This window comes from Syngnathus scovelli, chromosome 2, assembly GCF_024217435.2.
Source record: "Syngnathus scovelli strain Florida chromosome 2, RoL_Ssco_1.2, whole genome shotgun sequence".
NCBI classification, from domain to species: domain Eukaryota; kingdom Metazoa; phylum Chordata; class Actinopteri; order Syngnathiformes; family Syngnathidae; genus Syngnathus; species Syngnathus scovelli.
In genome coordinates, this window is record NC_090848.1 from 2327046 (window position 1) to 2352351 (window position 25306).

The window sequence follows — 25306 nt, forward strand, 5'->3', positions numbered from 1 at the left end:
TACAAAATTGTAGAATTGTATCAACACTTGGACAGGCCACCCCAACCACTGAATTAAACTACAAGTCCCAGGATGCACCGCGACAGCTGCTTTGACATGGCGGCAAACTTTGCTGCCCAGATTCCCTTCAAACAAACTCATCCGGGCCGGTTTTCACAATTACGTCTACTTCGGCTTGTGGAACTCACGTAAGTTATCCGAGTTTACCGAATAATAACAATAATAATTCATAACACGCGATCAAATATCCTGTAATGTCATTTCATGAAGGTGTAGGTATGAACATATTTCTTTCTAATCCAAATTGTTGAATTTGACAAAATGGACGCTCTCTTGCCCACCATGCACTCTCAATACAAGAATGATATTAGTTGCATTATTTTAGCAGTTTTACCCAAAAAGTATTTATTCTCCAAGTTGCGGCCTTCTTTGGCTGTTCTGTCCTTTATGGTGTGGGTTCACCTGGGCAAGGCTTCAGCCCACCTGTAGACCCAGTGAGGACAAGTTTTGTAGAATTTAGCTTATGAGGAAGATCTGCTCTGCTACTTTACCATTGAAATATTCTGGAGATCTTGTGTGTTTGCGTCATTTAAAGATTCTTTGAAGGAATGTTTCAATCTCAGGTGGCTGTTCCTGTTCATTTGAAGATACCTTAGGTAGCTTCTGACAATTTCCTTATACAGGACCTGTTGGTTACTAGCTGGCACCTTCATCTTGAAACACACTCGTGCATCCTTGAGGCCTGATGGGACCTTTTCTTAGTGTCTTGTTTGTGTGTTACTTACTGTCTTTCATCAGCACGTGCATGCTGTTGAGAATTAATTTCATTAAGGGGGTCTATTTGCAAGCCCCCCTCCCTTCCCCAGCTTGTTTAAAAGCCCTCATAGTGCATGATTAGCGTGCCGTTCCCCAACCTGGCAGCGAGTGGCGGCTAGGTCGGCAGGTCACGCAAATGAAAGAGAACAACTTCATTGTGTGATGACTGGCCCATAAATCATCGGCCCTTTTCTATAAATCACGGCAGATGGCAGGGAGCGAGGCGAGGCTCATGGGAGCTGCGTGCGGCCCCGGTGCATGATGGGAGAAGGGTTGGCGAGGCTGGCAGAGGCGCGGGGTCACTTCCAGTTTGCGCATGTGAAGACGTGGAGAGGCCCAAACACTTCATCCCCCCCCTAATCCCCGCCGCTCGCCACAGGCCCGGCTGATGAGATGCAGACCCGGCAGGTTCTCGCACCGTGCCCGTTTAAGAGGTCTCAACTGTCTGCTTAATATGGAGACAACTTCATTGACTGTCAACCACGAGCTCCACTGACACCTGTCCGCTTGACACCTCGTGTCCACCCGGGAGGACGTCGGTCTTCATTATTCATCCCCGTGGTGCTGTTCAGCTAAGTTCTGTTCAAACAACTCAAAATCTTCACATCGTCCGATCCACGTTGTCTAACTTAACTTTGAAGCTAATGGCACAAAAAAAATTTTTCCCCATTCTAGAAGTTCTCAGTCTTAAAACCACGTGTGTAAAAATGTAAATAAATGTGACTTGAATTTAAAAGAGCTTCGCTAGCAACCAAATTTGAGTGATTAAAAATATAGCGCTTAAATAAAAAAACGAAAAGTCAAGCCGTTGTCTCCGTTCTCAAATGCTGCGTTTGCTGAATGTTGGAAACCACGCCTCAAATAGATTTTGCATTGTCTTGTAACTCATGTTTGAGCCACTAAAAATATATCTGCCTGAATCCTCCGATGAGCTAGAATATGTCCCACCGGTCCTCGCGACGAGAGGCGCTAGCTCATTAGCCGATAGACTTCCAGGCTCTTCCACGGTGTCACCTCCTCGCTTGGGAATTTACTAACGATACTCGGCTATTCTGTAAATTCTACCATTCACACCTCGATGAGAATTTCTATCAATTGATGGACGAACGGGGGGGCAAGGACACCGGGAGATGTCCAAGGTGGACTGGCCTCGGTCACCCCGCTCCCCGCCCCCCCAGAAGGCATCTCTCAGCTGCCATCAATGCAAATGATGGTTTGATAATTTAATAACCGAGTGGGCGTGATGTGTCCTTTTTCTTCCAATTTTCATCAGGCGAGGGTTGCGTTCCATCATCAGAAAATAAACACCATCCATCATCCTTGTCATGATTAGCCGCTGACAGGCCGAGCTGTGCCGAGCATAAATATTCTGTAATGTGGCAGCCGGGACGCCTCGCCTGGTTCTGCTCACTTTGTTGGACCAGCCAAGAGAAACGTCAATTGAAGTCTTACATCAGAAGGAGATGGCGGCATTGACTTGACTGTTAAGTCCAAGCACAAGAAGCCTGGAAGGGTTCTGAAGTACCCCCACTCCCCGCCCGCTACTAATTGCAGGGGAAAACTATGCTCCACGCAGAGAACAGAATGTCTATGCCTGCCGAGGAGGAAGAAGAAGAAGAAGAAGAAGAATCCAACTTTTGAGAAACATCAGTCTTGCATCAGGTGCTGAATGTTTGATGCTCCTGTGATCTCCATGTTCTTGTCACAAACAAGATTCTCAAATAGTGTTTGAGTAAAACACAATTTTATGACTCGGAGGGAATTTGGTGAACTGGTCTTGGACCCAGATTTGGTCCGGGTCCATTTTGATTGGGTTGCCAATTAAGTAAAATGCTGTAAGCTATTCTATTGATCGTCAAGTACGACGACTTGTACAAATCAATTTGTGCCCATTATGTTCTTTATCAATAATATATGTATTCACATTGTGGCAATACATTAAGTATTTTTATTAAGTTTGGAGTCTTGAGCTGAAAAAGATTGGGGGGTAAAAAAAAAAACTCGGGTGCATATTTTACCAGTCGTCAAACTTCTACAATTATCTGGTGGTGGCTCTCATCAAAATACAGCACCTGTCATTCCCAGCACACCTTTCCAGGTTGGAAACCTCCAGAAGGTGGACTGGCTGATAAGGATGAGAGTTCACAGCCGTGGGAGGTTTTAATGAGGACCTCCATCCTCTTAGCCTCGAGAGGAGAGACCTGAAGGTGCTAAGCGGCAAGGTGGCGGCGGCGCTGACCTCCCTCAGCTGCCGCCTGAAATGCAGACAAGATGTCCGCACGTGGATCCGAATCTGACCCGGTCACAATTTTGGTGACCGCCCATAGTGACGTTTTGGATGCAGACACAATTTCTAGCGGCTAACCCCCATGCTAGCATGCTAGCATGCTTGACCTGGTTATTTTTCTTCAAGTGTCTTCCCTTCAGCTTGTTAGCACTGTCAAAAAGTGCGCTAAAGTTAGCTTCTCTGCATTTGTGTCTTTCCGAGCTAAAACCTCGCCGTCGGGTTGTTTTCCGCCGTGATGAGCCGCTAATATGACAAAGTTAGCCAAACATATGGTGCGCTTTTTGTAAAGCAGCTGTTATTTTGCTAAGCCACACATCATAAATATGCATGCGGTCTTAGCGCATGACACCGGGGTTGCCAGGACTCGCCACGTAGCGCTGCTTTCTTCCACCGCTGTTTGCTAAACGGCGTGTACTAACGCTAAAAGTTAAACATGCTACAAAAACCGGAGGCGGCAGGTCCTTAAAGAACCATACGGGTGATTTTTATCCCTTCGAACTCATCTGCGACGACCCCGGATTCCAAGGATGAACATTATTCCGAGGTCCTTCGTTAATATTGAGTAGGCGCTGACATGGGGAGGCGGACCTTCTTGCAATGAGAGCGTCCTCAATAATTCATGTGTCCCTCAGGGGCCACCATGCAAAGAGTGCAAGGTGATTTAGATCATCTCTGACAGACGTCGTTTAGCCAATCGCGTTGATTTGATCAGACACCGAGCCCGCATCTTAGCATCTAGCTGCCGAAACTTCGATCCAGAACTGCTTTCTGATGCACTCATCAACCGGGCAAGCGAAATGGATCAGTAACTGAACCCGTGAGGTCGTTTCCATATTCCCCTAATCGAAATGAATGAGGCGTCGGCGTGTGCCGAAAACTATCCATCATCGGCGCTGACACCAGCGCCATCCATCCAGCCTCGTTAGCCCAACACGTTTGTAATGTGGTTATGATTGCGAGCCGGCTGACACGTGATGGTGTTATCCGGAGTTGGTTAGAGAATCTCCTTAACTCGTTCCCTCCCAATGACGACTATAGACGTCAACATTTATTTTAACTGAGCTGGTTGTGAATGTCTAACCAAGGTTAGATGGAATAATTTAGAGGGATCGGATTTAGATGGTTTGGAAACATCCAGAAGAAGTATCTACGATATACCGGGATGAGGATGGAGCTACCAGGCTAAAGATCTAAAGGAAGAAGGTTGAAAGATCAAATTGGTGGATCCATCAAAAGAAGATTCGACTTAAGATGTCAGCTTCTGTATTTACTGGAACTTTCTTTTCAACTGTGTTTCTTTGTAAAAGTGCTCCATAAATAAAATGGAGTTATCTGGAGCTACAAGAAATATCTTGTTTGTGTGCGGAGTTAATGAAGAGGCCCGAGAGACGGTGGAGGATTGAAGCAGGCTGGATCTCTGCCCACCGTGTGTCTCCGCGATTCTGATTGAAATTCTTTTAACCCGTGAAGTGAAAACGCACTTTTGTCAGCTAATGAATTATTAGGGTCAGATGAATCGCGGCACGGACCTTGAGGAGCAGGTTGACTATTACAATAACAATCATTTCCTGAACGTTCCGAGAACCGGAAAAAAAGTGTTGATGAAGCTTTTATAGCGAGCGGCGATGAGTTGTTCTTAACAAGTAAGTTCTTGTCATTAATAAACGAGAGCGTTGTTAGCGAGATCTTAGCGCGTCGCCACCTCTGCTTGGACTTGAGCCCGCGGCTATTTTCCCTCCCACTTCCCATCTCTAAGAGAAGAAGGAAGCTGAGATCAAACGTGTCCGTGGCTGAGTTCCCTGACAGACTCCCATCATTTGTTCCCGTTGCGAGCGCCGAGCGCCGCCTCCCCGCAAGTGCGAGCGCCGCTTTGTTGTGCGCGTTTGAGCGCGCCGTCCTCTGGGCCGCGCTGTCACAGCTCATATTTAAGTACAGCTCGACTAACACCCCCCCTCCCCCCCCCCCCCTCCTTTTTCACCGCAATTGACACGATGTCGGGGAGGTAGGATGAGGTCAAAGGAAAGCGATTCAAAGCTGACTTGGAAAAGGTCAACAAGAAAGCTGCGATTTCCGGACACTCAGCAGAACCTTCTCCTCTTTTTCCGGGACATTCTACCGACTTAATTAGCCTCGGCTGTAATTGGTTCAAAGCGGATTCATTGGTGAATATGCGTAAAAATTACAATGGACGAAATAAACGATGTTCTTCAACTGTCATTTGAATTTATAATGAGTGATTTCAGAACTTTTTTTTTTCTTTCGGACTTCTACCAATTAAAAAAAAGAGCTGGTGATAATTTCCAAGATAGATTAGAAACCACTAGTCAATTAAAAATTCTTGCACTAAAACCAAGAGAGACTATCTGGTGGGATTAAAGCAACTGCGCTATCGCTTTTATAGATACTATATCATTTCTGTAAAAACCGTCCCCCATTGTATTTACATCTCTAATTAGTATCGTAAAATCTTGGCAGAAGTCCGTTAGCCACAGTGAAGAAACTTTTTATTTGAAACAAGACTAACTTTTGTTGAAAACTGGAGACAGTAGATTGATTCAACAAAGCACCAGGGAAAGCAACTGTTAGCCGTTAGCTTGCGCGTTGACCCAACACCTTCCCCGTTTTTGCTAGCTAGCTAAAACATGTAAGTCTGTGTGTCTTTGGAATTTTATTCCAGTCATCCAGAAGAACATTTGTGAGGCCAGAGATCACTGATCATGTCTTACAAGCTCTTTCAAAACAATCCCCATAACGGTTGACTACAGAAGACTTTTAAAAAAAATGCTACTTGCATATAACCAGGTCTTCGATGTTGTCACAGGATAATAGACATGGTTGGAAAAATGGTCGCTCTGGTGCGTTTTGTGTGTTTGGAAGTCAAAATGATTTTCACCTGTGTCTAAGCCAGGCACTTGCATGACTGCTGAAAAAGTCGTTTACATGCTACTTACGAATATGGCTTGTCAAAAAGAATATATTGTGGACAGCAGATTGCAGCAACAGTAACGGCGGCTTCTTCTTAATGGACACTTTGGTGCCACGTGTCAGTTTCAGGAATGTTTTCTCGAAAGGACTCCAAAAGGAGCCATGCTTCCCTTCCTTGGCCATACTTATTCCAGGAAAAACGATTTGGTCCCTGTCGGACAAAGTATTCTATCTGGGGGTGTTGTAATTTCGTTGGCAAGGAGTCTGCCGAATGCTTTGGGTTCTTTTGGGGGTATGGCTGATATGGTTTCGGAGATAGTTCAGTTCCGTCCTTCAAGTTGAACATGCTTGAGGTGGTGGATGCATTAGCGGGTACTGTCGGTGTATTGCCCTCGTCGTCTGAGGTGCTAGAGGTTACCATCTGGTTCCTTGCAGCCTTGATGGTCTATAAAAAAGAATCCCAACAAGGTTGGAGAGGAATTTTGCAGAGGTGTCGGTTGTAAACCTTCAGTGACTGGAGCTTTGAGGCCCGAGGTCAGGCTCCAACGGATTGGCCCGAGCACGGGAAGATATTGTCGGTCATGTTTCAAGATCTGACTGGAGCAGCGAAGAGGAGTTGCCTGAGGAGCGGAGGCTGAGGGTGTTGAGTGAGTTCAGACTTCTCAGCAGACCCAGGACCAATGCCTTCACTCTGCCAGAGGAACACTGAGGAACATCAGGCAACAAAGTGAGATGTTGGATGAGCGCTTTCATCGATTTGTTTCCACTCACCGCCTGCTGGTACCGGTGGCAACGGCAAAAGTTGGCTTGGCGGTCCATTGGCAGAAGTCCCTCCTCTTCTTCTTGATATCCTCCAGATATGGATGACAGCTGAGCTGCTCCTGGATGCTGACATTCGCTGATCCTGCTTCTTCGCCATTAGAATCACCCAAAGACTCCACAGCGAGTTAAAGTCCCGCAGGCTTCCAGCGCTCAAGCCTTCCATCCCTACTCCACCGTCATTGTCGGTGGCCCCACCATGCGGTGATGGTTCGCTGCTACGCAGTGACTGACCACCAGGGCTGGACTGCTGCATCTACAAATGAGCAAACACAGATGAGCTCATCGATATTCGGCCCGCTTGGAAACACAGATGATCCGTGGTGGTGGTGATGATGAGTCATTGTCGTGCCGGACGATGACAGCCAAGGCCAATCAACCGAGCTCTGCTCCAACATGATACGGAGAGCAGTCGGTCTTTTATCCTCGGCCATCTTAATTGTAAATAATGAGTGTTTTCTTAGGAAAGGGGGCTGAAGAGGTGGGGGCGCTTCACAGATTACAGCCCATCTTAGTCTGTCTGTGAATAGGAAATGGGCAGGATGAAAGGAGGCTTGAGCCCGAGCCAGAGCAACGGGCCAATCATCACAAGGGGGGCGAGCGACCGTGTTTTCTTCTGCCCGATCTTCCCTTCGACGCATTACGGGAACCTAGATGCGATTTGTTTGTCATCTATGGATTCTGATACTTCACCTTACCACTGTTTGTTCTCCCCAATTAAAAGAATCGCCGAGAAGTCAATAGCGGCTTCCGTGCGAACGAACTCTGTTGCCTCTCGGGCGCTAATATATTCAGTGCTAAAAAGCCGTCTTGATCACAGCTTGATGGTTGACTCTGTTTGCAGAGAGCAGCAAAAGCAATTCCCACTGTGTGAATATTAATTCCTGCTGTGGCTTTTATCATGTTCAGACTGTGTGACGGCTCTCCTCTCCACTGTAGGTTTCACGCCGGATGCCACGGATGTGTGGTATTCTAATACGGCTAATGATTACATGTTCCTTCAATATTAATTAGGGCCGAGCCACAAAGAAGCTCTTCTGCCTTCCATGTCGATTTTAAAGCCAGGAAAAATTATATTGGGATTTCACTTGATGGTAAATTATGATAGCGGTACACCATGGTACGTATAAAATGACATATGATGACTTGAAATGGGAACAAACCCAAAAGCGAGTGAGCTCACCTTAACAAGGTCTGGTTGTAAGGAAAGAGAGATGACAGATTTCAGTTCAACTACTTTTTTTTAGGACGGTAATGGTCCAAAGGATGAGTGTCTTACCACGGAATTTTCCGTCTTGATGGATTTGACATGCATGAAGTCCTCCGCACCTGCGGGGGCGCTGCTGTCTGTGCGTTTCTCGTGGATTGTCTGGTTCTCGCTGTTGTCCTTGGGCGCCAGCCTGGTCAGCAGGTCGCCCCGCTGCCTCTTGGTGACGTGGGCTTCTGGGCCGTGGACCGTTTTCACGTGTTTCCTCAACGAACTGGGGTCCGTGTAGCGCTTGATGCAACCCGCCATTTTGCAAACGTACGGTTTCTGTGGGAAATGAACATCGGATTTGTTCAAAAACGACAAGGACAACGGCCAAATGGGTTTTACCTCGTTGGAGTGCGTGCGGTTCTGGTGTTTGGCTCGGTCCGAAGCGTTGGAAAAAGCCTTGTTGCACCCCTCGTGCTCGCACATGTAAGGTTTCTCCCCGGTGTGAGAGCGAAGATGGGTCTTGAGATTTTCCAGACGAGAGTAGGCCTTGGAGCAGCCCTCAAACTACGGCGGACGGATGAGACGCAAAGGTCAAGTCCGGTCATTTTTCGGCGCGTCTGTTACCCACCGTGCACTTGTGCGGTTTCTCTCCCGTATGCCGGCGCATGTGAACCACCAACATGTACTGAGCCTTGAAGGGCTTCTGGTCCCGAGAACATTCGTCCCAACGGCACACAAACTCTTTCTTCTCCCCGTGGATGTGGTCGTTATTTATGTGCTGCGGGGACGAGTCCATCGGGTCAAAGTGACCCCCACCGGACCACCATGAGAGTTCTGGATGCCGAGACTTACGTGGACCAGCTGCTCTTGGGTTTGGTACTCTGTGCTGCAGCCCTCCCAGTGGCAGTTGGACTCGCACGGGGATTCCGGCTTTGCTTTGCACTCGTCATGGTCCACTTTAAGTTCTGAGATGCTCTCATGGTTCTGCGTCGGTACGCTGGTTTTGTTCGGCTATGGGCCGAGAACAAGAAGCGAACATGGTCATGTTCCACAATTTGTTAGTTCTTCAGTGCCTTTTCGTGAGAACTATTGTGGCTGGAGATAAGTTCAACCCCTTGAAATATTGATATCATCAAGTTGGATATTTTAGGAGAATAATCTGATTACTTGACTGGACAATACGTTCGATTAGCCGCGATCGGAAAAAAAAAATCCTTCTCGCTGCAGATATGGTCAAGTTTTGTCAAAAGTGAACATTTTGGTCAGTGTGAGTCTTCATCAAAATGATGAGCGGGGCCGCATGTGCAGTCGTGCGTGTGAACATGCTGACTGCAGCGTGTTTGTGTCTGGCCCCCGGGCGCCCGATCTTCATCAATTGTGCCGGCCCCAAGACGCCTGCGCGTGGCGCCGCGCTCATGCATCACGCGCAAACTTGCCTCGCCGTTCACAAGCGGGCAGAAATTTGTCACGGGAAAAAAAAAAAAAATCCTCACATGACGGCGAAGCCGCTGGCCAATATTTCATGAAAATGAAGTACACTGGCACAGTTTACACGATCCCGGGAGAGCGGGGGGGCGGTTGGAGGGGTGTAATGAGGGTGCGGGGCGACGCAAAGCTCTTATGCTGTGGACTTTCCTAAATCTGAACCATGTTTCTCAAGGAGGTCATAGGAGGAACTATGCACTCACCAGTGAACTCGGTGCTTTGGATTCGGGTTTCACCTTTGACCTCTTGGTGATGACGGGGTCGACTGTGCAGCTAGTGACTGATTCTCCGCAGGGGTTCTGAAGAGAACATTTGACAGAAGAAACTGAATCCATTCCAATGAATCAAACTGAATTATTCAAAAAAGTATCTCAAGGGATTTATCCTACTTGGGACGCCAGGTCGTTGGCGTGGACCGGAACGGACGGCGATGAGAATCCGAGGCCGGGCTGGCAGCCGGGGTAGGCGGCCGCCGGCTGGATGAGTGGTGGAGTATGGCCCAGAGCCAGAAGATGCTGGTAGGCCACGGGGCTGATGGGATGAGGGAAGGCCAAGGACGGGCTGGGGATGCAAACATACCCGAGTCACATCTTCATTCTTTCAAACTTCTCAAGACAAGCTTCCAGCTGACCCCGCTTACCTCAGTCCTCCGACGGAAAGGTGTCCATAAGAGCTGCTGGCAACCGAGCCGGACCTGGAGTTGTTGATGTAAGCCACCAGCGAGCTGGGCGAGGTGCGGATCATAGTCTGAAGGTTCACGCTGGCGTCGGACAGAGGGGAGATGGACAGCGTTCTCTTCCTGCTTAACCTCGGAGTCAGTCGCGACACTGCGGACGACAGGAGAAGCCTCGAAGTCACCTGGATGTCTTCTTCTCAAGACTTTTCATTAGGAACCAAATAGGTGTGATGTTCTCAGGCAGTCTGGCATGACATGAGAAGCTACAACATCTAACTTTGCATTACGGCTGCAACTAAAGTCCAACATTATCCTCATTAGGATTCAGACGTAGCTAATTGAAAATTCCACGTAATTACCTCCGATAAGATAGAGCCGTGGACAGGCTCGCAGCGTCGTGTTTAATGAGGCCAATTTACGGAGAATTGATTCCAATTCGGAGGGAAGGAGAGCGTTGATTGATTTTTACAAAGTATGGAAAACACTTCATCTACAGTTTCCTGTTTAGTCCTTGCATGTTGTCGCCCTGGTGAGGGTAAGTAACAAACTTACGGTTTGACCTTGAAACGAGCCGCTAGCTAGCTAGCACGCCTAACTATCTCCTGATTTTCAAAATATCGCTTCTCTCAGATTGATGCTTCATCAAATCTTAAGTTTTTTTTGTGATGATGATGAAGTCTATAACTTACCATCAATGGGGGTCATGTAGTCTGACAGGTGGGCTCCTGCAGCTAGCCCCGCCCCCTGCATGAGTAGCTCGCCGTAGGAGCCGTGGTGGCTCGCCATCAACTGGTAATACTCCCTGGTCAGACTCACTCCGGTCGGAGAAGGTGGTGGGAGCCCAAACAGGCTGCCATCTTTGAAATGGTCGTGAGCCACTGAGGAGGAGGCGGAGACAAATTCAGTATTGGACCCTCTCAGACGGCCGGCTTGGTATCTTTAGCGGCTTTATTGCACTTTGAATCTTTCCATCGTTAACAATGACAGAATGCAGAATAAGATTTATGTCCACTGCCGCCTCGCAATCTTGTGTTCTAATTCCAGGCCGCTTGCAAATCACCTTCTTTGATCGAATTGCAGCAGGTTATACGCGCTCGCCGTTTCAGCTGGCGGACTTTCATACCATCCACCGAACGAACACACGGCGCAAAAACAAACTCCCGCCAAGGTTGCCACTTCAAAACTTACTGTGAGTGGGGCTCAGGCCTCTGGCTGCCGAGATCATGGACAACGTAGGGCCTCCGTGCAGGTAGTGCTCCATGTGAGGGTTGATATAAACGTGCGGGGGGCTGAAGGGGGAGTCGCCGGTCGCCATGGACGCAGGAGATAGACGGATCAGAGAGATATCAGAGATGACAGGGCTACCTGGAATTCCTACGGGCCTGGGATGGAAACAGTTCATCAGTATCCTAAGCAGAGACTCTTGAGGAAACTCATCACAAGTGGGCTTAGTACAGCTCCAGGGGGAGCACCTTGGATCTTCAGCTATGAACCTTGTCTTTAGCTAACTGATTTGAGAGATGACAGGGTTGCCTGATAGTTCTACGGACCTGGGTTGGAAACAGTTCATCAGCATCCTAGGCAGGGACACTTGAGGAAACGCATCACAAGTGGGCTTAGTACAGCTCCAGGGGGATCACCCTCACTTTTGGACCTTGAGTTATGAACCACTTAACCTCCTTGTCTTTAGCTGTTTGCGGATCGTCTTGTTATATGCTAGCTAGCCAAAAGGGACAAAAGATGGAGTCACTTGATTCCGTTTGCTCCTGACTCGACTCAACCGAGGTGTCATGTTGGGCAATCACAGAGCAGGAGACCCCTGACGGTGCCACGGGCATGGTAACAAAGTGCCACGCCGGGCCATAAATGACACAACAATTCATTTACTGCTCAACGCTGTTGTAATTAGGTGAATTTGGCACTGGCGATGGGGAGGGACAGCTAGATCAAGGTCTTGATGAATGAGGGGTCCACTGTCAAGATCAAATCACATTAATCAACGTGGCCGCGTCTGAGGACAGGCGTAAAAACCTACACCCCTACACCAAACATCTGCCCCGCCCGACACAAAACCGAGCCCGTGTGATAAATGGCTGTTGCCAGGCGCGTTGCAATGGAGGAGCACTCCATCCAGACGTTTCCTTCAGTGCTTCTAAGTCTAAGAATTAATTCTACACTCACCTGTGGACGGTGTGGACGGCGTGCGGTTCGTAGTGGTACGAGTGGCACCCGTCATGATGCCGCGTGTCCATGGCCATGGGCTTGTGGAAGGATGAGAAGATGTGTGGGGAGGCTGTGAAGAAGCACAGAAGGAAAGATCGGAAAGTCATAAATGATCAAAGTGAGGCTAAGAATTTTCAGCCTCACACAATTCTAGCAAGGTGACCTGGGACTTTGCGGCGTGGAGGTCACAGTCATGGATCATTATCTACTCTCGTCAAAGCATCGAGGGAGTTACGGTTCCTCGTCAGCATTTGCGGTCCATTCTTCTCACTCTGCGCCAAGCTGACAGACTGAGCGCTTCCCCAAACGGCCACACAAATATTCTCTCAACTCCGACTGAGTTGGTGTCGTCAGTGATCACGCTGCACTTTTTAAAGCCTGGCCCAGCTAAACTCGAGAAAGTCTTTCCGTCCTTTTGCGAAATACTGTCGAGTGGTCGAAGGGTAAGGTAAACACTTGTAACCTCGAGCTTGGCTTTTTCTCCGAGGACCACCCATCCGAGCGGCACGGCGGCAGTTGGCGGGGTCTCCTCCTTCCATCACCCAGACATTTCCATTGTCGTGCCGCCGCAGGAGGGACACAATGCGAGCTGCAGAGGCGGGCTTACCTGATGCACCCCCAGCGGACCCCCCCCCCCCCTCACGGCCCGCTTAGGCTCCACCTATTAATCATCGCAAGCTAGTGTTTGTTTTTCATTGTCATGCCCTAACTCACGTTCCACTTCTTGGTTTTGTATAAAAAGTTATGTCCCGTTCCGAATTCAGTCCTGCCGGGTCATAAAAGGTGATTTCCGCTGATCGTAACGGCCAATGGGCTTCCTCCGCCGCTGCGTTGTTTGTATAATTTAGCTACTTAGAAGAATGCATATGTTGAAAGAGTGATTGCGGCGTGGCGTAATCACCTCCAGCGAGGCTGATTGATGACCGGCGGCCTTAATAGCGCTGCTTAACACACAGGTTTGTCTAGATTAAGTAATTACCTCATCATCCCGTACGCGACGTGATAAAGAGACGCCTGCGTGGCGGGGAACGAGAGCGATAATTAAAATAGCATCAATTAAATAGCGCTTGTGGGCCTGTCACGGTGCTCCCTAGCTAACATCCATATTAGCCCACTGGCACCCTCGCCAGGGGGGCGCCTGGGATTATGGAAAATGACTCCAATGTGCCATCTTGGAATTAAACAAAGACCCAGTTCTTTTTTGCGCACTGCAAGGCAAGCGGAGCTAAGAATAACATCCAAAGGCGATGAACATGGTGATAGATAACCTTTGACCTGGAATGAATTGTCTAATTCCCTCCTGTCAATCAAATGCATTCATTTCAGGAACTGGACTTGATTTTTTTTTTTTACACAACTCGCTATAACTTGCGCAAAGTTGCTTTCATTGGCTTCGTGACTGAAACCAGAGTGCCAAAAAAATAACAACCTTATTTATTTCACTCCACGCTTGGCCTGGTTTGGTGGCTAATTAGCTCCAGCTAATGCCACCAACAGCCACAAGACAAAGCACAAGAGCACAACAATTAGTCTGAAGGCGCTAATGGCTTTCCTGTGCAGGTGTGAGCACACGCAACAACTTTTACAATCGGCCTCTGTCTATAAAATTAACTTTGACGTCGTCCTGATTTTTTTTTTCTTTTGCCTACGCTGTTTATAGCGGTCTTGGCTGAGTTGAGGAAACCTTCCAGTGTGTTCCAGTGTGTGCAAACCACACTGAGAAAATTTGGCTTACTGCTGTCATAATAACTAGGGCCAACAAAAAAATTGACATTTCTACGTTTTACTTTGTCATTGATATTTCTGTTAATTTAAACTTTCACTCCACTACATATCCTGAACAAAATATGTACTTTTACTCAGATACTCAAAATCTACTCTCAACTACAAAATAAAATCAGAAGAATTTATTTGTTGACGTAATGCCTGAACCGGGGGGCACAAAGCGTAAGAATAATATAATATAATATAATATAATATAATATAATATAATATAATAAAGTTTTTACTTTAATGTGATATATTAATGTAATAAATAAATTAAATATAGTAATTTAATATATATACACATTTTATAGTATAAATATAATATAAATAATAAATAAAATGAATAATAATATAAATAATAAAATAAATGTATATAAAAAATAAAGAACCGTGTGGCACAAAGCGTAAGAATAATATAATATAATGTAATATAATGTTTTTACTTTAATGTGATATTTTAATGTAATAAATTAAATATAGTAATGTAATATATATATATATATATATATATACATACATTTTATAATATAAATATAATAGAAATAATAAATAAAATGAATAATATAAATAATAAAGTATATATAAAAAATAAATAAATAAGAACTAATAAATCAATATAATATATGATTTCTAATTTAGCATCATACACTAATCATTGAAACTTTTAAACATATAAACACAAAAAATGGCTTTGTGCTGTAGTGTGTGATTACTCTACTGTATTGTTTATTTCCTGCTCAATAATGTTAGCTACTTTTTAAGTCTGTGTTTAAGAATGAGACATCCCGGTGACCCCTGAGCGGGGCGGCTATTATTCTCCGTCTTCCGCCGTCCTCGCCGGAAGATAAGCGCTCCTCTCTTTTGACCATCCGCATTTTTCTCTGCCAGAGGTCCGATCGCCCCTTCCTCACCCCGAGCACTTCCGGCAGAGCGGCGGCCTCCAGTTGCTGCTCGCTATCATCAATAACTCGCCAAATCTTATCCTCCTTATCACGAACACGGCTCTCTTAAAGCTGGCCCTGCCTCCACTCACCTTGCAAGTTCACGCGAGACAGCCGCTAATCGATTTCAAGAAATCTCGGTCTGATCGGTGCGATCGACTAAAAGGTTTCACAAAGTTTAGCTCCTGAATTAAAACTTGAAAATCTCTTTTTTTTCCAGTGCAATTCAAATTTGGGGATTTTTTTTTTTTATAATTGCAGGCGGGTCTCCGGGTATCCACTTTTCCGCAATTGCCACCTCATTGTTCCTTGAGGGGGGGGTCGTTCGTGAGCACCCGGGTCCATTCTAATTGACTCGGAGCGCCGCATCCCCACTTTTTTTTTTTATTTTAAACAAAGTGACTCTCGCTTGAGCTTCATTACATGCACCCCATTTCCATAGGCCTCTGGGACCGAGACCTGGGCCGCTCCCGTGGAATAAACGAGTGCTCCATGATAAATGGTTCTATTAGCAATCCAGATTGTTAAACTGTGATATAACAGATCGGAGCGGCGAGCGGGGCTCCATTCATTTTCCTCCCCTCTGCACACGTTTCCATGTGTAAATAAGGTATTAAAACTGGGCATTAGCCGCGTTCCGTGATAGAGAGGAAATTGTTCCAAATAAATAACCCGGCCCGCGAATATAAAACAGCCGACACGGAGGCTTCGAGGTGGGCAAGACTTAGGTAGGGTCCCTCCTCCATAAAAACGGCTGCCGTATATTAGTTTGGGCCTCAAGGACCTCGCCCTGTCACTTATCAGGCGCCGCCTGGCGAGAGCAAAAATAATGCCCAGAAATTCCGTAAGTAATGATTCTGTCAGAAGCTACCTGATTGGCCGAGGTGTTGTGATGTCGTCCGTTTCAAATTAAAGCGCAAAAGGAGGAAGTTCAGAAGAGTTTCTCAAACTGGGGTCAAAGTATTGGACTGACAAAAATATCATCAATTTTTGGATGGAGCTGCCAATTTGAGAAAGTTGTCCATGTCAGAAAACACATCTGACACAAGTTCTCATCATTCCAGGAACCACACGGGTCTCTGCGTGGGTGTCACATGACCTTCAGAATACCACAAGCAACCCGGCTGCTGCCCTCGGCGTTGGCCTCGTTGAAATATTTAACAAGGTTGTGTCCGTCTTGGCTTGTAAAAGCGCCACTTCTTCATCACAACCGCCCATTTACACTTCAAAAGTGGCGTGGCGTGGCGTGGCGGTCGATGCCTTAACGTGGTGGTGTTAATAGCGTTGCGATGTTGTCGCAGTCATGTTCGCCGTTGCTCCCTCGGGATTTTTTTTTTTTTCTTGCCTCATTAAATCGCGTGCTTCAATCTTATTCAATCATGATGAAAAGTGCTTGGCACTCTTCCTCAAAGACAGCCACTGGTGGAGCTAGAGAGTGGGGTGCGGGGGCAGTGCCCCCCCTGAAAATATTTGGACCCCCCCAGGTGCCCGGCAAGATAATTGACTTTTGGATATTTTTTTTCCATATTTGCACTCAACCTCTATAAAAAAAACATATTTAATCTTAACATTTTTAGATAATATGTATATTTTTTTATTTACCGTATTTTCCGCACTATAAGGCGCACCTAAAAACCTCAAATTTTCTCAAAAGCTGACAGTGCGCCTTATAATCAGGTGCGCCTTATATATGGACCAATATTGAGCCACTACAGCAGGCGTGTCCAAAGTCCGGCCCACGGGCCAAATGTATATATCTTCTATATGGACAAAGTTTTAAAATCATCGAAGGTGCGCCTTATAATCCGGTACGCCTTATATATGGACAACGTTTTAAAATGGGCCATTCATTGGAGGTGCGCCTTATAATCCAGTGTGCCTTATATATGGACAAAGTTTTAAAATGGGCCATTCATTGAAGGTGTGCCTTATAATCAGGTGCGCCTTATAGTGCGGAAAATACGGTATTTAAACTTTTTTTTGCTTTCTGGAGTTTTATTGTCACATATTCACGATCTAGTTGAGCACACACGTTAATTTTGAGTTGGACTTTGCTTGTCTTTCATCCCACGTGCGTGTAAATCTTTGAATCATGACCGTGGCGCTCATCAGTCCTTGAGTTGTCCACTCACCTGTCTTCTCTGGCCACGTCGCCTATTGATCAGCGCTTAAGCATTCATCATGCACTTTCACGTTGCGCTTTTTTGATGACTCCTGACTGCGAGGCCACAAGCGCTTTTTCTTTCATCCGCGTATTTGATTATTTCATCACCCGGCCCACCCTAGCCGCTCACAGACAACATTCACGGTCTCCCCCTTAAAGTTGAATGTTACCTCTGGACTCTAGTGGCTTCTTCAGGAGGTCTCCAAAACCACTACCATCCATTTTGTCTTTCTTCTCCTCAGCCCGAGTTGCTTCCATGGTCGAGCATCTGAAAGAGGCAGAAGGAGAGTTTAGCAGTTAGCAAGTGCAAGTTAGCAAGTTAGCATGTTAATAGATGTGCTTAAATGTTGCTTTCAAAATAATATACAATAGAGACGGCTGCAGGATTAAACAATTAACTAGAAGAAAAGTTCTTGAAAATCAGGCATGGATTTATTTTTTTCTCCCTGGGCTGGATGAGGTGTGTCAGAAAAGTTCCAGGATTTCATCTCCATTTTGGATGAGATGTGTCAGAAAAGTTCCAGGATTTCATCTCCATTTTGGATGAGGTGTGTCAGAAAAGTTCCAGGATTTCATCTCCATTTTGAATCAGAGAGTCAGGAATCCACCCAAGCCACAATTTGACCTTTCAGTTTATATAACAAAAAGTGCATCCAGGCCTCATAGAATTTTTTTTTTACAAATCATCTCACTGATTATAAATCAAGCTTGTAAAAACCCACCGAACTTTTCAACATGCAAAATTAATTACAGGAACGGTTCTACTTGTAGATCTGAATGACTAACAAGCTGCTTCCTCCTTGCACCACTGCGGGTGTTCTTACTCTGTTTGTTTTGCCATTTTAGCTTCAACCGAAGTTCTCGGCGTGGCACGGAGGCCGGCAAAGCGACCCATCTGTGAGTGGCACACACACACACACATCTAAATATGCAACAAAGCCCAGCCCAGTCTTGCCAGCGCACCGTCGCAGATCCAGATTACAAATCAGATGCGATCGGGCTGGGGAAATAATAATGAATTTCAACGTTGAATTATGAACGGCGCTCTTGTCACCCTAACAAACGAGCACGCGTCTCAGCCCAAAAGGTCACGGCGCGCGAGAGTAAAATCTCTGTCAATTCCTCGCCAGCATCCCCTTCGCATGGGCCACTTGCTGGAATTTATGGTCGGACCCGCCACCTATTCTCCTTTGAATAATAGCGGTCCCGTAAAAGAAGCCCGAGTCGAAAATAGATTGCGGCTTGGAAGGAAGCGAGTTGTTTATCGCGTATGCGGCTGGTGTGCAAATAAAGGCAAGCAGATGACGTTGAAATTTATAGGACCAATCAAACATCATCTGACAAGCACTTCAGAGCTACTTGTGCTTCTTGAGCAATTTTCAAATTTAATGTGTGTAAAAAAAAAAAAAAATCAATTTGTCATTCTCAGCTTCAAATCGAATAGCGGCAAAGAGATCATAGTAATCGTTTACAGTTCATTTGTATTTAACGTTTGATACATGAGCAATTAATGGTAAATAAAATATTTATTTAATTTTTAAATATTTTTGTATTAATGTGCCATACATTTTTATAAAATGTTTATTTTCTTATATTTTTAAGAGCTGTTAATGTTCACCTTGTGCATCACCTGCGTTGACAAATTTAGTAATAAAATAATTTGCTTATTTTTCATGAACACTTGGCCCAGTATGTTACTATATTTTAATCATTATGATAATGCTTGAAGAACTAAGTATGTCTTTTTTAAATTATTTTGATATGTTTAGCTTTCTTGCTAGCTACGTGATAACTCGAAACAAAACAGTACTTATCTGCACTTGCCACTGGCGGAGCTATTATTATTTTTTTTTTCCTTGGGGGGGGCGTGAAGGGCAAAACAACCTCCCCCCCAAATTCTTCAGATATTGCTGATCAGATGTTCCCTATAGGGAACGTGTGGAAATGTTGAAAAAAAAATCTTGTAAAAATCAGAAAAATATCCGAAGGTCAATTATCTGGCCTGGCACCTGAGGGGTTCGCCATATTTCAGGAGGGGACAGTCCCCCCCCCCAATCTAACTCCGCCAGTGATTCTACAGGCTTGAAATTGTTTGTTGTTATTGTCAGCTAATTTGCCATTATTGATTAGTCATTTTACAACATTAGCATCGCTATGGGAATGTTGCTTTGATAGTATATGATTTATTTTTCTTCTCAGTATGAGCACTGTGCCGTTTATTATTAAAACAAACTACGTATCGACGATAAAATAATATATTTTTATTCAGAGACAATTTCTCTGATGGGCACGTCGTTAAAAGCAGGTTTAAAACAGTTTGGGATTTTTCATTAGAGTTGGTTTTCCATTTTGATGGATTTTGCAAATGACAGTTTGACCTTCCTTTATGTGTACAGAAATACGACAAAACACAAGACATTTCCACTATTAAAGTTTTTAAAAACGATCATGTCGTTTTTAAAATGCATTTTTTGTTTTAGTTTTTAAACACAGTTTTGTTCAATTTAATTTATTTTGTTAGTTTTTGCTAACTATATTAACCTTGCTGTTCACCAGGAGCCAGACAAGTTTGCCTCATGCAAGATAAAGAAAGACGACTGACCACAGTTCTCCATTTCCTTTGTGGAGGTACACACACACACGCACACACACACACGCACACACACACACGTTTTGTCTTATTATGACATACAGTATGCATCAAAGCTCTGCTTAGAGGGAAGCGGGAGAAAAAGAGACGCTCTCCAGAGGTCTTCACAAGTCCTGTCAAATCTTTTGCTCCTCACATCCAGTGCATGTGAAGAGTTTCAAATATGTGTTTGGATCACATGCTTCCAATCTGTGGAGATTTAATTTTGTGGAGCCAGCTCACCAAATGATCGCAATGCTGTTTTTCCAGTTTTCAGCTTTTTACATGTACTGATGAATTTTTCGCATTTATCTTCATGAGGTTCACACGTGTGCCCTGAACTGGTCGCCAGTCAGTCACAGTAAACCAACCGAATATTTAGTCATCATTCAACCAGTCATGTATGTTTTTTGGGAATATGAGGCATGCAAATCGCACCCAAGAAGGCCACAGCCCGGTTTTGAACCTCCAAAGAAAACTGAAACTAACCGCTAACTCACTGTTGCACTCATTTACAATTACACAGAATTGATTGTTACACTAAATTTACACATCACACCCAAGTAACATGTGATTTATAAAATGATTGAAATGTCCTTTTTAACTCAAATTGCAAACTGTATTTATAACTTGGATTCTCATGAAACAGCACACATTTTGTTTGCATGAAAAAAAACCAGATGTAGCTATACTAAATTATAACAAGTGCTCTGTTATAATAATAATGATAATAATAATAATAATTCCAGTTTGTCTTTAATTTGTAATGAATTTGCGTTGACAGTCGGTCATGCAAGCATAGGACTCACCAAAAATCCCGGTTTTCTTCTCCCGGCAACTAAATCTCCGCGTTTTCAAGTCAAAGTTTGCCTCTCTGCGCAAGTGAAAAGCGCACGACGAGCGGATGCGGGTCTTCCAAATGGATCCAGAAGTTCGGCGTTATTGTGGACCTGACTTTTGAGATGCGCAGCTCGCAACTTCTGCAAGTAGATTGGTGAAACTTTTTTGGTAGTGATGGCATGAGCTGGCGACTCAGCGCGCGCTGCTTCTAAACGAAACCCCGTCAGACCCCCTCCCCTCCCCCGCCCGCCCCAAAACCTCCAAACCCCCCTGGTCCCTCCTGTTTGGATATCATCAATAACCAATCACCGTGCAGGCATCGTGAAGATAAGATAGATGTGCCTGGAAAAACTCCAAGCTTGCATTTCTTTTAGTTATTTTATTCCTATTTTTCAATTTAACCCGTATTTTTTTTTTTACGTTAGAATCGTTTTTTTCATGCGTGAGCAAAAATGTTTTAAATGAATTTGAATTAATGAAGAGGATCGGTAAACTTAATGTTTTATTTTATATTGCTACCTGCTCCGATTGTTTACATTATTACGTGACTAAATTTATTTTAAAATGAATCAAATTTACAATTAAATAAACGCCGCTAAGTCCGCTCAATGTAAAATCCTGAAAGGTTTAAAATTGGTTCATTTGTGAATCAGCAGTCGAAGAAAAACAAAAATAGTCAATCGTTTTTCTTTATTTGTTCAATATGGACGCGAGAGTTCAACTATTAAGTCGAATTGACTTTAAGTTGGCTAGCCTTAATCTTAAGTAATAAAACACTGCCCCTCAGTGGCTAAAATGATGTACTGCAACCCAGGAATTACCAGCTTCCTCTTTATTGAAACGCTGCCCTCTAGTGGAAAAATGTCCGTAGTGCACAGCAACATTAGTTCTTCGTTATTATGTATTCCCTCTCTCCCTCATGCTATTTGACAAATATACATCAGAGTGTTAATTTATTTTGCCGTTTTTAGTCACAGACTGAAAATAAATCAAACATTTGAATTTCACGCCGCCATCTGCAGCTGGCAAGTCAATAATGACAAAACCAGCAGTCAAACGAAATAAAAATAAAAGACGCAATCATAACTGTTACTAAAAAGGGCCATGTGGAAATAATCGGACTTTCAGGCAATAATATTACTTTAATCATCCCCGTCCGAGACTGATGACTTCTCCAGAGACGCCGCCACCAGACAAACTTTGTGAACTCGTAGAGTGGAACGCCTTATGTCACATGTTATTATTGGTAAGTTTCATGTTGAGAGTAAATGTGTAAATCTTGGTTACATATGTTCCAAGTCAATGTTGGTTAGATATTAGTTATGGGCTCATGTTAGATACGGGCTATTAAAAGTCGGTGATGTGAAGAAAAATGAACCCAAGTGAAATTCTTTCCAGGCTATCCACCATTAATGTGATCTATCACCTGTATAACCGAAATGATTTTTTAAACAATCGTTTCCAGGTGGATGTAAAATTGAGCAGCTGTGATTGTGTTTGGTGTCAAGTTAGAAGAAATAATGAATCGTTGTAAAAACCACTCGGTGTTCTGCTGGAAAGTCAAACACGTCAGGGGGAAAAATACAGGGCCACATTTAATGATGGACAAAGTTTTAAAATGATTTGTCTTTTTTTTTTATATATGACAAAAATCTGACATTCCAACAAGGGTGTGTCGACTTTATCTCCCGTCAATGTCACATGATCTGGGTTCATTCATGTTCGTTCCGCATTGTGGGTAAATATTCCACCTGAAACGTCCCTCCATCTCATCTGGTCTGTTTTGGTCGTCAAAAAACCCACATGTTAGACGACCCTTTGACCTTTAATATCCGCAAAGTTTATTTGGTAGACACCCCCCCCCCCCCCCCTCGCTTGCTCCTCTTCTGCTGCAATGCGTATTAAATCAGATATGCCGGATTCACATTTAACCCCGTGGCCCGGTACTTTTCCTCGTCTCGTCTGTTTGCTTTGACTGCGCCTTCTCGCCGTATTTTTTACTCCGTGCGCTCGGTTGTGTTCTCTCATCAACCACTAGGGAGCGCTTGTCATCGTGTTTCTTCTGTCAAGACCAAACTCCTCACGGTGGCTTGCGGCCTGATATTTCAAGATCCGAAAATATTTACCCGTTTAGGTCGAAACATATATATCACATATTTGCCCGTAACAATGTATTTTTTAAATATCTGTGATGATTATGACATGATAGTCAGGGCCGCCATCGCCTGTGAGGTTCCCATACGGGGCAGGGTGCCGGGCGCCTGTCAATGTTTGTGAATGTTTGGCTTCATGGCCGCCAGCCAACAGAGATCTGTCAGTAGCATCAAACAGCGAGCGGCAGGATGCGGACTCCCCCACTGTCTCTGTCACACTCGCCGCTGACACCCATTCATCAGAAGCCGGCACTTGCTCCGCCCCTCAAAGGATTCAACTACACCGGTTGGACTGATCCCAAACTAAATATGGGCCTTTCAACATTTGGTGATAATTCATTTTCCACTTTGACGTCGTGTCGAAAATGTGCACACAAACACGTGTTTATCGTTTTGCGTGTAAGGATAAGAAGGACAGCCCAACAACTTGCATCCAACCGATTATCAGCCAGACGATTTTTGCCGATTTTCAAACAAATATTCCCCCCTACCGAAATTTTTTTTTGTAAAATACTAAAGAACAGGAGCAGTCAAAGGTTGGGCCTGTAATTTATACTTTCATTGTTGGAAGCATTAAAAATAATAAAAGTAGAGTTATGAAAATTTTACCAATTATTGGAATTGGCAAAAAAAAATCTATTTCGGTCGGGCCAAACCACGCCACCTGTCAGACCCCTCGCCCGCGGCGATGTGACTGCTCGGCGCCTGCTGCGCTCCCGCCGCGCTACGTTTCAAGTTCACCTTTTGTTCAGGTGGCTTCCGATTGGCCGCTCCGAGATCAATCAGCTTCTCTCTTTCTCTTCTGCGGGGGGAACGTGAGAACCCGTCGCCATCTTCCCCTCCGCGCGACGAAATCGGGAGTGGCCCTCGGAGGCCAGGAGTGGCCCTCCGTGTGTCGCGGAGGATCTCCGATGCTGACGTGATCGCTGATGTATTGCGAGCGGCGTGCCGAGGGCAAGGGGTCGCTGACTTCACATGATATTTTAGGAGGTGGACGAAAGATTAATGGCAGCTCCGGGCGTAGTTTGGAGGATTAATAGATAATACAAGTCCCGCCAGCACACGTTTATGAAAGGAGAGACGGGGCCCAGTCACCTAAACGGGGTCGCGGAGGAAACGCGTTCCAGCCTCCAGATGCGTGCGTGCAACGCCGCCGCGTAATTCAGAGCAGGCCTTGACCCCCCCCCCCCCTCCCCGCTTTATCCAGACTGTTCCGCGCCACTTTCAATGTCATGTGTGTGCGTCTGTAGCTGCTGGGCAGACGAGAACTTGTTGTCCACGTGGGAAGGAGGAAATGAGACACAACGGACTGGACTGAGACTCCAGGGGCGGCGAGAACATTCCCGACGTTGACGTTCATGAGCGTCTGCGTTTCAAAATGTGTCTGGGATGGAGGAAATGCTCGGCTGGTTTTCCTTTGTTTCAACTACAAGGGTGTTTTTAAGAAATGTTTTAGAAATGTATTTATCTCGTCACAGAAATGGCTTCAGATGGTTGACAATTATTAACGACATCCTCTGACCTTGACCCCCAGGAGGGCAAGGTAAAACTCCCAAAAACACGAACTGGGGAAAAATGAGAAAGCGGCTCTAATGTCTGTGTGAAGGGCATTAAAAAAAAATAATGTAAACAATCTTTTTTTTTTTTATCTTAAATCAGGTATTTTTAGACTTCACGTAAGATTAAATGTTTTTCTTAAAACTGACATATTTAACTGTTCCGACAAGCATGGTAAAAGTTAACATTTCTAAGAAACAAAGTTACACAACAAAGAACATGAACACAACCCCAACTGCACCCCTCCTGGGTGAGAGGCCTGGTCCTAATATAGGCCACGTGGATTGCAAGATAGCGACTCCCCGCATATCACGGCCATCACGGAAGGCCACGTAACGTGCTTATCGACTGCCCAAAGTATTTGGCGTGAAGGTTAATTTTGCAGTTTGACAATCCCTATTACAAATGGAATTGACCAAAACATCTTTGTCCCGATCTCAAGTCCATGTCCAAGGCTGCGGAAAGCTGCTGTGGTGCACAAACAAGTAGGCAACCCGTGTGGGTGGACGTTATTTCCGCTAATCTTATCACACCATTAGCAGCCCACTTTAAGTTAGCGTAGTGAGTCAGGCCAACTAAATTTAGAAACGTTTTTTTTAAATAGATAAATATATAAATAACTGAATAAATAAAGCAACCAAATTGCGAGTTTAATTTTGACTCCTCCCAAAATTATAGTTTTGGTTAGGAAAAAAAAAAAATATATATATACAGTGATCCATCGCTACTTCGCGTTTCGTTTATCGCAGCTTCACTGCATCGCGGATTTTTTTCCAAATTAAAAAAACATTTAAAAGTCAAACTAAAACTTCTAAATTGAGGAAAC

The 25306-nt window shown here is 44.9% G+C and overlaps 1 protein-coding gene and 1 long non-coding RNA gene across 2 annotated transcripts; one reads left to right on the plus strand and one right to left on the minus strand.

Annotated features, from left to right (window-relative positions):
- Positions 1 to 5639: 5639 nt before the first annotated feature.
- Positions 5640 to 20998, minus strand: LOC125988481 (zinc finger protein GLI2-like). The gene is made up of 14 exons (XM_049753765.2): positions 20740 to 20998; positions 17472 to 17569; positions 12388 to 12499; positions 11395 to 11588; positions 10896 to 11084; positions 10171 to 10357; positions 9920 to 10091; positions 9734 to 9829; positions 8898 to 9056; positions 8674 to 8823; positions 8445 to 8609; positions 8127 to 8381; positions 6800 to 7103; positions 5640 to 6733 (listed from the first exon to the last, which is right to left on the minus strand). Exons 2-14 carry the CDS (start codon positions 17557 to 17559, stop codon positions 6615 to 6617), a joined length of 2190 nt encoding a protein of 729 aa, XP_049609722.1. The 5' UTR covers positions 17560 to 17569; positions 20740 to 20998; the 3' UTR covers positions 5640 to 6614.
- Positions 19858 to 24628, plus strand: LOC125988482 (uncharacterized). Its single transcript, XR_007488384.1, has 2 exons — positions 19858 to 19929; positions 24174 to 24628. It is a non-coding gene; the product is annotated as an uncharacterized lncRNA (long non-coding RNA).
- Positions 24629 to 25306: the final 678 nt, after the last annotated feature.